The 18,077-nt window shown below is 24.2% G+C and overlaps 4 protein-coding genes across 4 annotated transcripts; 1 reads left to right on the forward strand and 3 right to left on the reverse strand.

Moving 5' to 3' along the window:
* Positions 1–3,146: 3,146 nt before the first annotated feature.
* LOC122505748 (CKLF-like MARVEL transmembrane domain-containing protein 8) lies at positions 3,147–6,542 on the reverse strand. The gene is made up of 5 exons (XM_043617557.1): positions 6,150–6,542; positions 4,609–4,753; positions 3,643–3,816; positions 3,459–3,557; positions 3,147–3,366 (listed from the first exon to the last, which is right to left on the reverse strand). The coding sequence occupies exons 2-5, from the start codon at positions 4,735–4,737 to the stop codon at positions 3,229–3,231; spliced, it is 540 nt and encodes a 179-aa protein (XP_043473492.1). The 5' UTR covers positions 4,738–4,753; positions 6,150–6,542; the 3' UTR covers positions 3,147–3,228.
* A 474-nt stretch (positions 6,543–7,016) lies between these two features.
* LOC122505791 lies at positions 7,017–17,789 on the reverse strand. The gene is made up of 7 exons (XM_043617628.1): positions 17,736–17,789; positions 17,342–17,501; positions 17,045–17,242; positions 8,418–8,543; positions 8,028–8,267; positions 7,715–7,837; positions 7,017–7,525 (listed from the first exon to the last, which is right to left on the reverse strand). Exons 2-7 carry the CDS (start codon positions 17,486–17,488, stop codon positions 7,436–7,438), a joined length of 924 nt encoding a protein of 307 aa, XP_043473563.1. The 5' UTR covers positions 17,489–17,501; positions 17,736–17,789; the 3' UTR covers positions 7,017–7,435.
* Positions 10,375–12,380, reverse strand: LOC122505792. The gene is made up of 3 exons (XM_043617630.1): positions 12,178–12,380; positions 11,767–11,943; positions 10,375–11,234 (listed from the first exon to the last, which is right to left on the reverse strand). Exon 3 carries the CDS (start codon positions 11,205–11,207, stop codon positions 10,470–10,472), a length of 738 nt encoding a protein of 245 aa, XP_043473565.1. The 5' UTR covers positions 11,208–11,234; positions 11,767–11,943; positions 12,178–12,380; the 3' UTR covers positions 10,375–10,469.
* Positions 14,655–16,725, forward strand: LOC122505793. Its single transcript, XM_043617631.1, has 2 exons — positions 14,655–14,781; positions 15,312–16,725. Exon 2 carries the CDS (start codon positions 15,572–15,574, stop codon positions 16,064–16,066), a length of 495 nt encoding a protein of 164 aa, XP_043473566.1. The 5' UTR covers positions 14,655–14,781; positions 15,312–15,571; the 3' UTR covers positions 16,067–16,725.
* Positions 17,790–18,077: the final 288 nt, after the last annotated feature.

Genomic DNA, 18,077 nt, shown 5'->3' on the forward strand with positions numbered 1-18,077 from the left:
CTACAATACGATTCACAAATTATTTAATTGAACATAGTAATCGTATTGGATTGTTCAAAACAGCAAAGAGTATTAATTTCACTGCTTCTGAAATAGATTTTCATATTTTTGATGCAATTAATAGTGCCAGTAGCTTACAGAAAGACGTTCTTCAAAATATTTCTCCAAGTATCTCAGATAATTCATTGTTTTGTCTACAGCAAACCAAAAGCAAATTAACGTCATTGAAAGACTTTTATAAATTAAAAAAATCATTGTCTGATATATTCGAAAAATATATATTTTCATTCAATAATTTGACCGATTTTCAACATAGAAATACAGTAATTGGCAATAAAAACTCTTTGTACAACATTAAAGCTTTACTAACTAATTCACTAATAAATGACTATAATATTTACGAAAGTATAGAAACTCTTAAGAAAATTAAAAATACATTAAATGAAAAGATTATTGCTAGTGAATGGTTCAGAAGAATAAAAGTTGTGCAATTTTTGTCGATTTTCCCAGAGGTAGGATTAACTGATTATTCAGAAAAGTTTTTTAAACAGCTTATGATCCATTTTTCTAATATTGTTGAAGAAGAAATTTCTAAAATGTTAATTTTAATTGATACTTTCAGAAAAAAAGTTTATAGAATTAATCTTTTTGATCGATTATGATTTGACATTTTCCTTATAATGAGAAATAAAATTTACTTTCCCTTGTAGGAAGTTTTTAAATTATTTTTTATTCGTTTTGTACTACATTAGGTTTTTCATTTATGAAAAATAGTTTCTCATATTATAAAAAGTTAAGGAGAAATTTGTTAAAGTATATTTTTGTTTCCAAAGGAATCTGTTACTTTATAACATTAAAAATTAATTTAAAGAATTACAAAACTTCCTCTAATCTGAAGTAAAATTGTAAATTATAAATAATTGTATTAATTTCATTTAAAGGGTATGTACATATATTTTGAATAAATTAATCTGTTCGTTCTCATTAAAGGAATAAAATTGATTGTGTATTAATATGAATTTAAATAAAGGCAAAAGTTTTTATCTTAAATGTTGTTTTTTCATTTAAAAAGACTTCTCATCATATTTTAAGGATATATTATTTTCTTTGGATTATAAATGTTAATTAAGATTTTTAAAAAGTAAAGTAAATATAATTCGTGAATATATATTTGTTATATTTTACAAGTTTACAAACAAGCATATTACATCCATAACATTAATTTTATGAAAGAAAACTTCTTGCTAAATTCGCAAATTATTTTCATTTTTTTGTATCTAGAAAATATTCCAACCTTATTAACATTCAATATTTTATTTATTATTTTAACAGAAAACTGTTAAAGACTAATATTTGAGATGTGAGATATTATTTTTCAAAAGAAACAGAAATCCAAATGAATTTAGTTAATAGTTTTTTTTTTAAATTACTATTTAGATATATTATTTTCTTTCTCTTCTTTGATTTGTATCTCTTGGTCCTTGGAAACAATAATATTTGAGTCACAACATTTAAAACTAATTAGAAAAATAAATTTCTTAAAATACATTGAAAAAATAGGTTATTGTAATTTATGTACGTAGAATTTAAAGATTTTCAAAAATATTTCTAACTAGTTATATATTGAATAAAATATTTAAATTAGTATATTATCTTAAATGACAGATTAGTTGAACTATAAGATTGAGTTTTGCAAATGTAATCTGTAACATGTAGTCATTATAAGCTGAAGAAATCTTTCATTTTTCGTTGATTTGCGATATGGCTTTTTCAGACTTTGAATATTGAACTTTCGCTAGAACGGATCCTATCCTAATGTTATGCTGCACTGTTTAATTGTTTAAATAATTTATTATTGTTAATTAGTAACTAAAGAAATCCTGTTCTATCCTAATTTTACAATATTCATCGACCTAATTTTTCAATTTTTGAATTTGGAGATTCTTTTATGGTTTTTTATTTTTTCTCGATTTGTAAAAAGAATTAAATTGTTCGAATATTTTGCAAAAACCAACTAAAAAAAAAAAATTCTTAATAACTAATATTTACAAAATTTTGTTAATCATAAAGTGTCTGACAAAGAAAAAACTTAATTTTGTGTTTTTTTCTTTTTCACCTTTTATGTAGCGATAATTGAGACGACCCTCACAGCACCGGGATATTCAGGATATCCCAGAGACGTCCTGGGGATATCGATTTGTTTTCGGAAGTTTGGATATCTCTGGGATATCCTAGGGACGTCCATGGATATCCAGAGGATAATCCAGGGATATCCAAACTTCCGAAAACAAATCGATATCCCCAGGACGTCTCTGGGATATCCTGAATATCCCGGTGCTGTGAGGGGATAATATTAAACTTTTATTTTCATTGGTTTTCAAACAGTTGTTTTTAATTTCTTTTTTCAAAAAAAAAAAAAAAAACATACATACATGCGGTATTGTAGAAAAATAATAAATATTTTTATTGGTCCTTTCATTTGTTTCGTAATTTTTTCTTTTCGTTTTTCTTTCATCAAGACTAGAACATCATTATCGATATATAGTTGTCAGTCTTTTTTCTTAATGATTTTCAATATTTAGAAATTCAAAATTTACAACAAAATTATTAAAAAAAAATTAATAGATTTCGTATGACTTGTTATGATTGAAAAATAATTTATTTTATTGAATATTATATTTTTCGTTTTCACTGAAGAATCGGATGGCAGTGAAAGTAAATAAGTTTTCTGTTAGTACTGCATTTTTGGTACAAGGCCATATTGTGTCGTCCGATTCTTTCTTGTTCAAATCTAACATGAATAAGAAAATCTATAAATAGATTAAAAATTGAAATTATTTTACAGCAGAAATATTTTTTTTTTAAATGTGATTAGAATATAGTATATTTACACTTGAATCTTGATTGGTGAAACTTTGTTAAACTGAGCAACCGGCTCAATATTTAATACTTCGTCTGACGCGCTCGATTGGTGAGAAACCATTAATACAGTCTTATCGATCGAGATTCGAATGTTATAATTCTTACGTAGAGGTAGAAAATCAAAATAAAAATAAAAATTTATGCGTAGCGTTTAATGTGTCGCAAACATGACACTTAAGTTATTAATTAAGTAATTTATCAAGTGCATTATATTATTTTTGAAAAAAAAAAAAAAAAAAAAAATTCTTAAACTGTAAATTCTGTGCCTTTTAAAGTAGAATTTTCTTTAGGAGAAAAATTTTACAATTAGTAAGCTGGACTTGTTACTGTTGAAATAGGCTTCGAAGATGGATGTTGTCCCTGAGCACAAGCTCCACTTCTCACTCCATTGAATTTAATCCACGCGTCGTAAACATACGCAGCAGTTGCGCAGAAGCCGAAAAACTGGAAAAAAATTTCCAAGAGGTAAAAAAAAAATAATAAATATTAAATATATTTAACGTCGATTTTAAATTAAAAATGAAAATTTCTCTTACCGCACCAGCTCCATAGCCTGGATCAATACTAACGCTAGTAGCAGCAACGCATGCAGCAGCAAAGTAAAAAATACTCAATGCACCGCAAAAGTACATTTCCTGCAATAAAATTAAATTTATTTTCTATCAAAAATTTCGAAAACTAAAAAAAAAAAATAAATAAATAAATAAAGACAATACTAACAATTTTTAACCAGGGAATTCTATTGAATTTTTCCACCACATGAAATACATAAAGGGCCAGTAAGGTGCAAGTAATCCAAAATCCAATCATGGCCACTGTATTAAAATAATTTCCTCGACTACTGTAACTTCCGGCTGCCACCGAAATGCAAATGAATCCCAATAAATCCAAAATCTAAATTGAAAATTAAAATTAAAATTAAAAACTAATTAAAATTAAAGAAAAAAATTTTATTGAAAAAAATGTTCTCTTAACTTTATTTACGAATATCAAAATTCAATTATTTAAATGCAAAAGTAAATTATTTATTGAATAATTAAATGTTTGTAAAAATTTAATTCTTATAAAGAATTCTTTTGTGACGAATTTTAATAAAAATTTTTAGAATAGTTTCATTTTTCAAAGAATTCGATTAAAATTGTATTAAAAATAATTAAAATTCTGCGATGAGTTTTATTACATCCTGAAAGTAATTGAATTATTATGAGATGAAACTTGTATAAAAAATTTGTAAATATTTGAATTCCTGTAAAATTTTTATTATTTATAAAAATAATTGAATTTTCTTATATGAATTCTAAAAATTTAATTTTTTCAGTACTTTTTGATAAAAATTCCTTACTTTTTCCTAAATTCCCCATATGTCAGAATATATGATTATTATAATTATAATAATATTAAAACTATATAATCCAATTCATATTTTATTTAAAAAAAAAAAAAGAATAAAAAATTTTTACTTTCTATTATTTTTAAGATTGATAATTTTATTTTTTTAAAAAGTGAGTGACAATAGACAGCCACGCGCGTAAGCGCGCGAATTGTTGCTAGTTATATTTTAATGAAATTATTACCATTTTTAAAAATAAAAGTTCTAGAAGAAAAAATATTAAAAATTGAAAAAAAAGTATTTAAAAATATTTATTTTTCAGAATATTTTATTTTTTTTCTCATATATATACTCACCGCCTGAGCGGCTTTCAACATTCCTGGTAATGTTCTAAGGTACGATTTATCAAATCTAATACTCGTTGGTGATGACGTTGTTGTCACTGTCGTTGTTGTTGTATGTTGTCCTGGAAATACTTGCTCCATTTTTTTTTACCAAATACTGAAAAATGGAGAAATTTTAATAGAAATTAAAAAAAATTAAATTAAACTAAATTTAAGCAATACATTTTAATTTAATCTCTATATTTTACTAAGTAAATTATTTTTCATTTTTAAATTCTTAACATGAAAAAAGATTACATTATTTTTTTTATTGAATTTTATATAGAATTAAAAAAAAAAAAAAAAAAAAAAAAAATGAATACATAAAATTTACAGAAAAAAATATTAAACATAGTATGTGTTCTTGATTCTTATTATGTGACTCAGATTTAGTAATCATAACGCACAAGAGAACCGTGGGACGACTCCCACTGGCCGCCAGGGGTGTTCGATTTATCTGACTAGCAGTAACTTTAGAAGCTGGATGTACCTATTTATATAAATATTATGCAAACAGAAAATAACGAAAATTCTCTAAATTATAGAAGAAAAATAAAGGCATAGAAAAATATTTAATTTACCTTTTTTATATATGATAAAACAATCTTTTCTAAAATAATAGTTAAAAAAAATCACGAGGAAGCAAAAATAATTTTCATTTATAACTATTAAAACTTCCTCATGGATAAAAACGCTCCTTACTTTATTTTTTTGAACCAATTTTGTTATAATTAAAAATTCTTTGATTTGAAAATAAATAAAAATAAAAAATCTCGAATCACGCATCTTTAAAATATGCATCAGAACCCTCTAATTATGAAGATAATAAATAATAGATTAGATTTACAGTAGGCGTGTTGATTACTTGTGAATAATTTTCTATACATAATGTTTTAAAATATAAAAAAAAAATTCCAATTCAAAAATGTCTAATATTTTTGAAATTTTTAACAGACTACTTTGCCCCGTTGTGGTAAAATCGAATTATTTGCGCATTTTATATATAACGTGGTGTTTGTTGACAATTTTTTTTTAAAGCTTGTTTTTTAATCTTAACAGTTCATGAAAGAAAAATTGAAAATTAAAATTTGGGTATTCGAGTGAATTTTTCTAAAAGTCAATCATTTTTCGTATTCAGTTTTACCCCGTCACTTTCTTCTATTCCCGCCTTTTTGGAAAATTAAGCGCTTACGTGAAAAAAATGAGTTTTTTTAAAATAGTTAAGTAATAATTTTAAAAAAATATTTTAAAAAAATAAATTAAGTTCAAAAGAAGACAGAACGTATTATTTTTTTTCCTGCATGTGGCGTCCGTGTGTATACGATGAAGCCTGTTGCATCGATTTTCCGATTACATTTTACACAATAATATAACATCGAATTATATTCACCATAAAAAATTCTAACGTTATTTAATTTAAATTCAAAATTTTTCATTCTCTTTTGAAGTTTATATAGAATTATCAGAGTACATATAGAAAATAATAAATAAAAATAATCGCATATTTTACTTACATTACTTTCGGGAAAGTAGAAAAATATATTTTCGTACAATTTTTTCCTTTAATTTCTATTAGTAAAACTATTAATATAAAAAAAAAAAAATTTGTAAATTAATTAAATTTTTTTAAACTTTTGTTATTTACACAGATGCCTACAAGTATAATATGTACTTGTAGAAGAAAATATAACACTTCACATATATAGTACGTAAATATAATAATTTTTAAATTTGGTTGAGAATTTTAAATATTTAAAAATATTTATAATGTGAAAATAAACAATTTAATTTTACACAGTTCAATATAAATGTTATTGGGTGTGTTTTACTGAATATACTTTCAAATAGTTGTAAATTGCATTAAGAGCGTTGGCAATTGTATGCCATATACGTAACGGTACTGAAAATGAAAACCATTGAAAACATTTTAAGTCCTTCGCCACATAGTGAGAACTTTGGGAATTATTAAGTCAACTTTGTTGGTTTAGGACGGTAAGTGTGAATTCTACTAAAATCACTTTTGAACACAAAGTTTTAATAATTCTTAACGGATGGTAGCACTTTTCATTTCTTTAATCGATTTTTCATATCGACTTTTTATGTTTTTTTAAAATTTTTATTTGACTTGGAGGATTAATAGTTTTGACATTTTATATTATCTTTTACCGAGTGATAAATTCTACAATTATTTAATTTTTGGTTTATTTATAAAGCAAAGTAAAGAATTTTTTTTTTTTTTTTTTTTTTTTTTTTTTTTTTTTTTTTTTTTTTAATAACAATATATCTCAAACTTGAAAAAATTTATTTATTTGTAAACAATTTCAAATGCTACAAGATTGTAGTCAAAGAGACATTTATAAATTATAATGAGTCGAAAGAAGTCAAGTGAAAGTATTGTTAACATTTATTTTATGATGAATTTTCGGTATAATGACGAATAATACGGAAAATGAGGAATTTATTATTCACTATTGAAAAATTTGAAACCTATCTCTAATAATATGTCTTGAAAATATTCCCTAAAAATTTTAAGTAAATACAATAAATAGTTTTCGAGTTGTACTAAAATTACTGAAGGGTCCTCTCTAATTCTCGCAGGCAGGTAGTCCGCAGTCTTTTAATAAAACCGGTCTCATAGATGTTAAGACCATTGTTAGGCGTCAATTCATTTGTGACAGTCGAATATTCTCGAAACTAACCGCAGTTAGTTATTTCTTGCAGAAATATTGCATTAAGCTTACAATGCAATGTTCGCAACTTTGCCTCAAACTTAAAATGTTTATCTCATAGGACTTTTTTTTTATTCTTGAGGTGACATTTTTTTCTTTTGTCTCAGGTATATCAATATAATGTCCCAAATAAATAGAATTGTAGCTCCACATGAAAAGCACTGGAAAAATAAATAACAACCTAAACAATCAGAGAAAAAAAAAATATTGTCCTTTATACTTGAAATTGATTTTATGAGTAGAAAAGGGGCAAGATTTGATTTTTGTTCGTCGAACCCGGGTTCAATTCCCCTCGAATTTTTTTCCAAAAATATTTTTAAATTAAAAATATTACTGAAAAATTAACTTACAGCTGCTACAATGAATGTATCATCCACTTGATAATTAAATTTATTCAAATCCGAACAAACTAAAATTGCCAATGTTGCGCAAACAATACTTAAGATGGCGCATATTGCACACACAATATATTCCTGGAAAATAGAAATTTTAAATAAAAAAAAAATTTATTCTTCGCACTTTGTTTATGTCTTTATTTTCTAATTTTCTAATTAAAAAAGTGTTGAATAAGTCAAAAGACAAGAAAAAATAATTCAATACTAAATAATAATAATAATAATAATAATAATAATAATAAAATTTTTTAAAATTCTTTTTACTTACAATCGTATACCAAGGTATTGTGTTATATCTCTCAACAATATGAAATAAATATAATAACATTAAAAAATTTACACTACAGCCTAAGGCATAAGGTGCCAGTCTATAAAAAACATAGCCAAGTGACATAACCAATTTAATTTCCTTAGGAAGATTCAAATTTATTCCTTTATACGAAAGATCACAATGGTAATGAAAAGTACAGGAAAAGAAAAATGAAACAGCAGCCACTACAGTGAATATCTAAAAAAAATTTAATTTTATAAGAAAGTAAATTTAAAAATTAAATTGAAAAAATAATTTACAAATTTATTTTACTTTCTTTTTCTATTGAATTTAATCTCTAAAATTATTTCAAAATCGCATTTCAATAATAAATTTTATTATATTTACCTGCTCGAAAAGTTTTAATAATCCACGTGTTGTCATAAAATATGAACAATCGAGTCGAATTATTTGACGATTGAGATCGCGAGTATTTCTTGTTGATGATGATGCTGAATTCTGCATTCTGCTTTTCTAAAAAATTTATTTTTCTATTACTAAAAAATTTTTTTTAAGAAATTAACAAATTAGAAAAGAAATTTTATTAATTTCAGAACAGATCTTCTTGTAAAAAAAAAAGTTTTCTATTTTAAATTATCATCATATGTAATCTTTATCTTATTTTTTTAACATCGATAATTTAGATAAACAAAAATTAAATAATCCACGTATCTATAATGTAAAATTTCTTAGCCTTTTTCTTTTATGTATATAATAAAAAAAAGTATACTTTGTATTATTTTCACCAGTATAGATAAGCATAAAAATACCTATACTTACCTTTTCGATTCACAAAGGGAGAGAGAGAGAGAGAGAGAGAGAGAGAGAGAGAGAGAGAGAGAAAATATTATTAAATAATATTTTTGATATTTTTATATATTTAAAAAATAATTATTTTAATAAATATAATTTTTCTTTTATGATAGAAAACTGGCCATTTTTTTACATATTTATAAATTTCCTTCAAAGAAATAATTCACACTCTGCGATTTGTTTTAGTATGTTACAAAAGGAAACTCCACGATGTACTGTTTTGTGTTGTTTTAAGACAAAAGCTCTTCCATGACAAGTAATGTAAATATAATAGCGATATGAGTATTGAATTGACACGCGTCAACAGTGTATTATTTTACGCCTCTTTTTAGAAATTGACAAAAATTTAATAAATTTATCTTATAAATCTTTGACAACTTAATAATAATAATAATAATAATAATAATCAAATTTTGTGATAAGGTCGAAAGTGTTATTCAAATAAAGAGCATGTGGATTTTAGGTACTTAATGTCATGTTATTCTATCACTTTCCCCTTACTATCCAATTTATTTCACCTGCATTCGTTGTGACATATTTTATGTTATATTTCTATTATTATTGATTTATAACATCTGTACAATTCATTATTAACAATAATTTTCATGTGAAATATAATAGATTGACCCACTTACTTACAACGAAATATGTTAATTTATTAAATATTTTAAGAAAAAAGTGGGTGATAAAATTTTTATATTAGAGATCTTTGCAGGCATACTGCTATTTAAATGTTGTTTTGATTTTTTTCTTGTATTTTTGGGCATGCCAAGTGGAAGAAAATCAACCGATTCAGAAGAAATCAATTTTAATGCTCTAATTGTTGAAGCTATTAAATTGTGTTTATTTGATAGTCATTATTTTGGCGAATAAAAATTATTATTTAGTATATAATAATATATTCAATTATTTCTACTAAACATAATGTTTTATGTCAAACTTTTTAAATTTTAGCAATTTTTAATATGTGTCTCACAACTGGAAATATTTTCTTTTTTTTGAAAAAACCGATGTGCTCGGAAAATTGATTATAACTTTTTTTGAGTCCATCTAAACACTATACTTTCTTTAAAAAAAAAGTTGCGTATTTAAGTTACTTTTCGAACTGTATATTTTATTTACAATTTTGTTTACCCATTTACAATTTATGGGTCAAAAACCTAGACACATTTCCCTACGTATTTCTTGATCAATGGTGAGATATTGGATTGACACGCAATAATCAACAGCCATTTGTTGACATCACCCCCGTATTTGTCCCATTTTAATTTAGCTATTTTCTCTTTTTCTTGAAATAATTGTTGTTAAAAAAAGGTATATGATAGAAAATTTGTCGTTGTTATAATTTTCATGGAGTCTTTGTGATTTACTCTGTGTCTGTATTCGTCAATCTGTAGCAAGTCATTGTAATATTTAAATAAATTATTAGCATGTTTATATCAAATTGTCCATTGTTTGTTCATATGAAAAAAATTATTAACACAACTGAAAGTAAAAAAAATTATCAAAATGCTTTATTTTAAATACATTTTATCCTCATATGTATGACGATTGTTCATTGATAAATAAATTCTAATGAGAAACGATTTAATATTTTGGATTTAATATATGAGCTGCTTCTTTATCTAAATCGTTCAACGCTGTTTGTATTTTCATCAAAGATTCCACTAAGTCATTCATTTCTAAAACAATCTCATTATTTTTATTCAATTCATCAGTTTTTTCTTTCTCCATACCAGAATTCTTTTTCACCAATTTTTCTCTATCGCCATTCTTTGATTGTGTTTCAAAATTATTTTTCATTGTCAAAACATTTTCTACTGTATTTCTCAATATTTCATCGAGATTTGATTGCAGTTCATCATTAGATTTCTTTGTAGATTCAGATGTTTGAGATTTTAAGGGAACAATTACCTCGTCAGTTGATGAATAAAATGAAAATGTTAAATCTGGAGGAATTGATGATTCTCTTGCTTCTGATTCTACTGACGAGTTTGATAGATGAGAATTATTATTCGTTTTCACATTAGAAAAGATTATTGGTGTCTTATGTAAGACTTGTACTGTTCTCTGTTTATCAAAATTCGAACATGATGTGCTTAAATAATCATTATTCAGTGAGAAGGTATTATTAAATTCTCCAGAATCGAGAAAGTGAGCTGCTTCAATTTCCAGATTTGACAGTCCTGATTCAAGTAGCTTTAATGAATTGGATAATTCTTTTTCAATTTGTGTAATGTCTGTTGAAACTTTTCTCGATGCAATACAACTGTCTGTTAGAAAATCCTGTTCTATAATCTTTGAAAAAGTAGTAACATGATCCATTTTTGACGAAATCTCAGTTTTCTGAAACTAAAAGTTTAACCATGCTTAAATTATATTACATCCCCACCACTTTTGACAGGGTGTACATACACAATTATTATTTTTATAGTTCATTTAAATCATTTTAATTGTTTTTAGCTTCTAAATATAACTCATTTAAGTGAAATTCAGGAATAAAAATGTTAAAAAATCTTTTGGGTTGACTAAAGAAATTAAAAATTTGATTCCACTAATTTTTTTGGGTAATTGTGGAGTTTTAGTGTTTTTCTAAAGTTCTCAATATTATTGAAAGGGGTAAATATGTTTTGAGAGTAATTATTGTACTCTTAATTTACTTTTAAGGAATGGAAATAAAATAATATATTGATACCCAAAATTTAAAGAAACTGGGGATAACTCTAGGGATCTTCACCTGTTTTGTCAGGGTGTTCATACACAACTACAACTAATTGGGCATTTAGAACAGTTTTTTTGTTTTCAGTCACTAAATCTAACACATTTAAGTGAAATCATTAAAGCTAATTATTAAATGTACCATAGATAGATGGTTGTTACTCACCAGAAAAGTGAATTTAAACTTTTGCTTCTTAGATGTACCTATATGCTGAGACCCTTGATTTTCTTGCTCGAAGTCGAAAAATTTTTTTATTCTTTAATAAATTTTGTTACATTTCTTATTTTTACAATATCCATTGTTTTCATTTCTTCTATATGTGAATGAAGGTTCTGTTACATCCTACGAAAAATCGTCAATTAATGAAAGCTATTGTTTCGCAACAAAGAATGTTTTTATAATCAATTTACTAATTAAGAAATTTACTTATCACTATCATTTTGATTATTTAAAAAACTATTTAATCGTTAAATTTTGAGAAAACATGTTTGGTAAGAAGAAAAATTTTTAAATTCCCTAATTTAGATTTAGTAGATTAATATTTATGCATAAAGAAAATTTAAAAAATTTCCGTACCTCTAAGAACAAAACATTTGTAAATCAATTTTTTATGTTTAAGCACAATGTTCTACTTGTATTATCTTCTCTCTTGTATGACTGAATGACGAATACAGAAAATTTTATCATTCGCGGGATTCTTCAACTGGGTACACAAAACCGTGCCAAGAAACTTAAGATCCCTGTACCTTTATTATCTTCCTATTTACATTTGAACTGACAAATACATAAATATTTGATATTATATATTTCTAATTCTTTTAAATAATTTATGATTTAAAACGTTGTTCTTATCAATTTGGTTTTCAGTTTTAAGAAAATATTATTAAAAAATTTTAATTAATTGTTTAAACAAATATTTATGCGCTTTTAAATGAAAATGATATAAAGGAGAATGACTGCAAATCTAAAAGGGAACCATACTGATATGATAGACAGTATCTTTTATTACAATTGTATATATATATATATATATATATATATATATATATATATATATATATATATATATATATATATATATATATATATTTACAACAATATTATCATACGTATTTTAAATTATTTACATTATTATACCTATATTCTATTAATAAATTTTTACAATTATACTTAAATTCCGTACTTCCTTAAATTATTAACTTTCATTATTAGGAAAGAATTTATAGTTATTATTATAATAGTTAACAACAATGAATTCTAAAAAAATATATTCAGTAGTATAATTATTAATAAACATAAATTATTTGCTAAAAATTACTAAAATAATGTGAACTAACGACAGAGGTAATTAGTAATAAAAAATAAATATTTAAATAAAAAATACCAAAACTATTTCAAATTTTTTTGCTTGAAAAATAACACTTTTTACTATTTTCTATAACAGTGTAACACAGATTTCTATATATATATGGTGTAATAAAAAGAAACATTTCTTCAAAAAATCGTATATATATAGAAAATACAGTAATTTGCATTTTTTAAAAAAAAATATATTTTAAGTACATTATATCACTCTAAAATATCTCTCACTCTTTTCTCCACACGCAATATTATACAATTACCTTCGAAATTAATCTTTTCATTATTATTTACGCTCGATTTGAAGTGAACATTGAAAATTCTGTTGCTTGAAGTGGTATTTTCATCTTCTTTTTCTGATCAACCAAATAGAAATTATAACCGAAGAGGACAACGGCAAATAATGTGAATATCTGTAATTGTTTTTAAAATATTTAAACAAATATAAAAATTATTTTTAAAAAACATTATTAAACCCATTAAGTCCCATATGAAGAAACCAGCCGCATTGTATTAAAAAAGTAACAATTTTATTCATAGGCAAATTGAAAAAAAAGATAAACTTTTTTTTTGTTATTAATTTCTAATTGCTTAACAATAATTGTTTAAGCAAATTATTAAAAATTTAGCAATTTTTAAAAACTATTACAGCTAATCAATTCTATGCGAAAAAAAAAGTTTTGTATGGATCACTTATTTCCAAGTCGTTATTTTTTTTATAAAATTGTTATAAACAAATTATGATGGATAAAGGGTGTTTTATCCCAAGAATAGACAAATGGATTTTAAGTAAATTTAACAATTGGAATTCATAGACAAATTGAAAAAAAAGATATACCTGTTTTTTGTTTTTAATTTCCAATTGTTTAACAATAATTGTTAATAATTGTTAATTTTACTTAAAATTAATTTGTCTATTCTTGTGATGAAACACCCTTTATCCATCATAATTTGTTTATAACAATTTTATAAACAAATTACGACTTGGAAACAAATGACTTATACAAAACTTTCTTAATATTGCACACAGAATAGATTGGTGTTAACAGTTTTTAAGAATTGCTAAATTTTTATTAATTTGTTTAAACAATTATTGTTAAACAATTGAAAATTAAAAACAAAAAAACAGGTATATATTTTTTCAGTTTGCCTATGAATCCAATTGTTAAATTAATACAATTGTTGGTTTCTTCATGGGATTTAATGGATTAATATAGTATACAACAATATTTGAAATTAAATTACAATTTGAAACTAACATGTTTCCTTGATATTCTTTTGTATTAAACTATAAGAACATTTCTAAAATTTATAAACTTACTAATGCGAAAGCTATTAAGATTGACCACGTGTTTACCAGTGTGAACAAAGGAGCGAAAGCACATAATAAGCAAACTGCAGATCCTATTCCGGAAATTGTTAACTCCTAAAATAAAATAAAACATTTGATTATTTTGCGAAACTAATTATTGTAATTATTATAATATTAGAAAATGATTATATCTTTTTTATAATGATATTAATAATAATAATCATAATAAATGATTCTAATAATAGTAATAATAATATACGCGAGTGGTATAGGGAAACAACTCTTCTTCAACGAACGATGAACAGTTTAATGTAAATTTGGTAATAATCCAGATAAATATAACAATGATCTGATACAGAATGACGAATAAAAACAATGGGTCTTGTAAAAATAAGAAATGTAACAAAATTTATTAAAGAATAAAAAAATTTTTCGACTTCGAGCAAGAAAATCAAGAGTCTCAGCATATAGGTACATCTAAGAAACAAAAGTTTAAATTCACTTTTCTGGTGAGAAACAACCATCTATCTATGGTACATTTAATGATTAGCTTTAATGATTTTACTTAAATGTGTTAGATTTAGTGACTGAAAACAAAAAAACTGTTCTAAATGCCCAATTAGTTGTAGTTGTGTATGAACACCCTGACAAAACAGGTGAAGATCCCTAGAGTTATCCCCAGTTTCTTTAAATTTCGGGTATCAATATTATTTTATTTCCATTCCCTAAAAGTAAATTAAGAGTACAATAATTACTCTTAAAACATATTTACCCCTTTCAATAATATTGAGAACTTTAGAAAAACACTAAAACTCCACAATTACCCAAAAAAATTAGTGGAATCAAATTTTTAATTTCTTTAGTCAACCCAAAAGATTTTTTAACATTTTTATTCCTGAATTTCACTGAAATGAGTTATATTTAGAAGCTAAAAACAATTAAAATGATTTAAATGAACTATAAAAATAATAATTGTGTATGTACACCCTGTCAAAAGTGGTGGGGATGTAATATAATTTAAGCATGGTTAAACTTTTAGTTTCAGAAAACTGAGATTTCGTTAAAAATGGATCATGTTACTACTTTTTCAAAGATTATAGAACAGGATTTTCTAACAGACAGTTGTATTGCATCGAGAAAAGTTTCAACAGACATTACACAAATTGAAAAAGAATTATCCAATTCATTAAAGCTTCTTGAATCAGGACTTTCAAATCTGGAAATTGAAGCAGCTCACTTTCTCGATTCTGGAGAATTTAATAATACCTTCTCACTGAATAATGATTATTTAAGCACATCATGTTCGAAAAGAGAACAGTACAAGTCTTACATAAGACACCAATAATCTTTTCTAATGTAAAAACGAATAATAATTCTCATCTATCAAACTCGTCAGTAGAATCAGAAGCAAGAGAATCATCAATTCCTCCAGATTTAACATTTTCATTTTATTCATCAACTGACGAGGTAATTGTTCCCTTAAAATCTCAAACATCTGAATCTACAAAGAAATCTAATGATGAACTGCAATCAAGTCTCGATGAAATATTGAGAAATACAGTAGAAAATGTTTTGACAATGAAAAATAATTTTGAAACACAATCAAAGAATGGCGATAGAGAAAAATTGGTGAAAAAGAATTCTGGTATGGAGAAAGAAAAAACTGATGAATTGAATAAAAATAATGAGATTGTTTTAGAAATGAATGACTTAGTGGAATCTTTGATGAAAATACAAACAGCGTTGAACGATTTGGATAAAGAAGCAGCTCATATATTAAATCCAAAATATTAAGTTTCTTATTAGAATTTATTTATCAATGAACAATCGTCATACATATGAGGATAAAATGTATTTAAAATAAAGCATTTTGATAATTTTTTTTTACTTTCAGTTGTGTTAATAATTTTTTTCATATGAACAAACAATGGACAATTTGATGTAAACATGCTAATAATTTATTTAAATATTACAATGACTTGCTACAGATTGACGAATACAGACACAGAGTAAACCACAAAGACTCCATGAAAATTATAACAACGACAAAATTTCTATTATATACCTTTTTTTAACAACAATTATTTCAAGAAAAAGAGAAAATAGCTAAATTAAAATGGTACAAATACATGATGTCGCAACAAGATTTGGTCTTTTTTTTCGACAATTTGGAGCTTTTTTCATTAAAGAGGAGCTTTTTCGAAAACATTTTTAGAATTTATTATGGATTGAGAGGAAAATTGTGTCTTGAATTTTAATAAATTTATGATTTTTATCTTCAGATTAGAGCTTTTTTTTTATTGAAGAAGAGCTTCTTCTAAAACACAGACGTACTAAGAACTTTATAGAATTTATTTCCGATTCAGAAAAAAATTGTGCCTTGCGAATAACGTAATCACTTGAATCACTTAATCTAATGTAAATATTTTCATACGTTAATTTTTTTATTATAATTATTCTAATTATTATGTACCTAGTTATACTATTTAAATATTAAAACATTATTTTAAAAACTTAAAAATATAATATATATTAAACAAAATTAATCATTTAAAAATTATATTTATTCTATATTATAAAAATTTTAGTGTTCTACTTTAACTATTTAAAGTAAATTTCCTATTTAGTAGTAAGATAATACTAATCTGTATAATATTGCTCAATAAATTAGAAATAAAAAATTAAAATGCTCCAAAAAAGTAATTTTTAATATAATGCCTTAAATTATAATAATTATGTTATTTAATTAATTTATGTAATTATTTTACTTACAATTGCATACCATGGATACTTGCTGTATTTTTCGACTTTATGAAGTATATAGAACCACATTAAAACGTGTACAACAGGTAATAATGTGGATATTAAAAATAAATAAAGAAAGAAACCAATTAACATTGTCGGTGTTATTACATTTGGTAAATCTGTTACTCCCCAAATAAATGTTATTGTTCCAAAACAGATAAACAACTGAAAAAATTTAAATAATATCAATAACTTAATAATGATAAATATAATTCATTTAATTTATTAATTATATCTAAAAATTAAAACAAAAAACAATAATACCTGTTGTAATAGTTTTAGTGAACCGTATCTTGTACTTATGAAAGAGAAGTCAATAGAAGATGATGAATTATATGTTGTTGTTGGAACATAAACTGTATTTGGTGGAATATAGTCATCGCAAATAGGCATTACTAAATTAGAATTCATTTTATTTTTTTCCCTGTAAATAAATATTTTTCAATTATAATTACTTCACGTAAAAAACCAATTATCTAAAACTATTAAATTTTTTACTATACAAAAAACAAAAATTATTGTGTTGTTATTACACAAATTTTCTCTCGTAATAAAGCAAATATTTTTTTAGTTGGAAAAAAAACAAAAGCGTAATATTATAAATTATTTATAAGCAGATATAATTTATTACAATAAAAAAGAAGAAGTTTCCACTCACCGCGTCAATTGGACAATTGTTATAATTAAAAAATTATTTTTAATCCACGTGTTTTGAAAAATTTCCAACGTGTTTTCTTTAGTTTTTCTAATTTTAATTTTAATAATATGAAAAAATTATCTAATAATTTTAATTTAATTTAAAAAGAATAAAATACATTGAGAAAATAATTTAATTAAACTATGTTAAATTTAAAAAAATAAACGACTTGTACCGATCACTGTAGAAAACTTTCTGAGGCTCACAATTCACTGAATGTTTTAACTATAGCTCAAATGTGGAGTTTCTTTTCTGGCATCATATGTATGAGTAATAATCTACATTTTTATATATATATATATA

Source organism: Leptopilina heterotoma, unplaced genomic scaffold, assembly GCF_015476425.1.
Source record: "Leptopilina heterotoma isolate Lh14 unplaced genomic scaffold, ASM1547642v1 Lhet_369, whole genome shotgun sequence".
Taxonomy (NCBI): Eukaryota; Metazoa; Arthropoda; class Insecta; order Hymenoptera; family Figitidae; genus Leptopilina; species Leptopilina heterotoma.

Bases quoted from the DNA above. Each gene is read 5' to 3' on its own strand.
- LOC122505748 (XM_043617557.1), bottom strand. From the start codon at position 4,737: ATGGAGCAAGTATTTCCAGGACAACATACAACAACAACGACAGTGACA. The intron at 3,817-4,608 runs GTGAGTATATAT...TTTTCAATTTAG, and splicing joins TGTTGAAAGCCGCTCAGGCG to ATTTTGGATTTATTGGGATT. The intron at 3,367-3,458 runs GTAAGAGAAATT...ATTTTTTTCCAG, and splicing joins CAGGCTATGGAGCTGGTGCG to TTTTTCGGCTTCTGCGCAAC.
- LOC122505792 (XM_043617630.1), bottom strand. From the start codon at position 11,207: ATGGATCATGTTACTACTTTTTCAAAGATTATAGAACAGGATTTTCTA.
- LOC122505793 (XM_043617631.1), top strand. From the start codon at position 15,572: ATGTTCGAAAAGAGAACAGTACAAGTCTTACATAAGACACCAATAATC.
- LOC122505791 (XM_043617628.1), bottom strand. From the start codon at position 17,488: ATGAATTCTAATTTAGTAATGCCTATTTGCGATGACTATATTCCACCA. The intron at 8,268-8,417 runs GTAAATATAATA...AATTTTTTTTAG, and splicing joins TATTAAAACTTTTCGAGCAG to ATATTCACTGTAGTGGCTGC. The intron at 7,838-8,027 runs GTAAGTAAAAAG...TCTATTTTCCAG, and splicing joins CAATACCTTGGTATACGATT to GAATATATTGTGTGTGCAAT.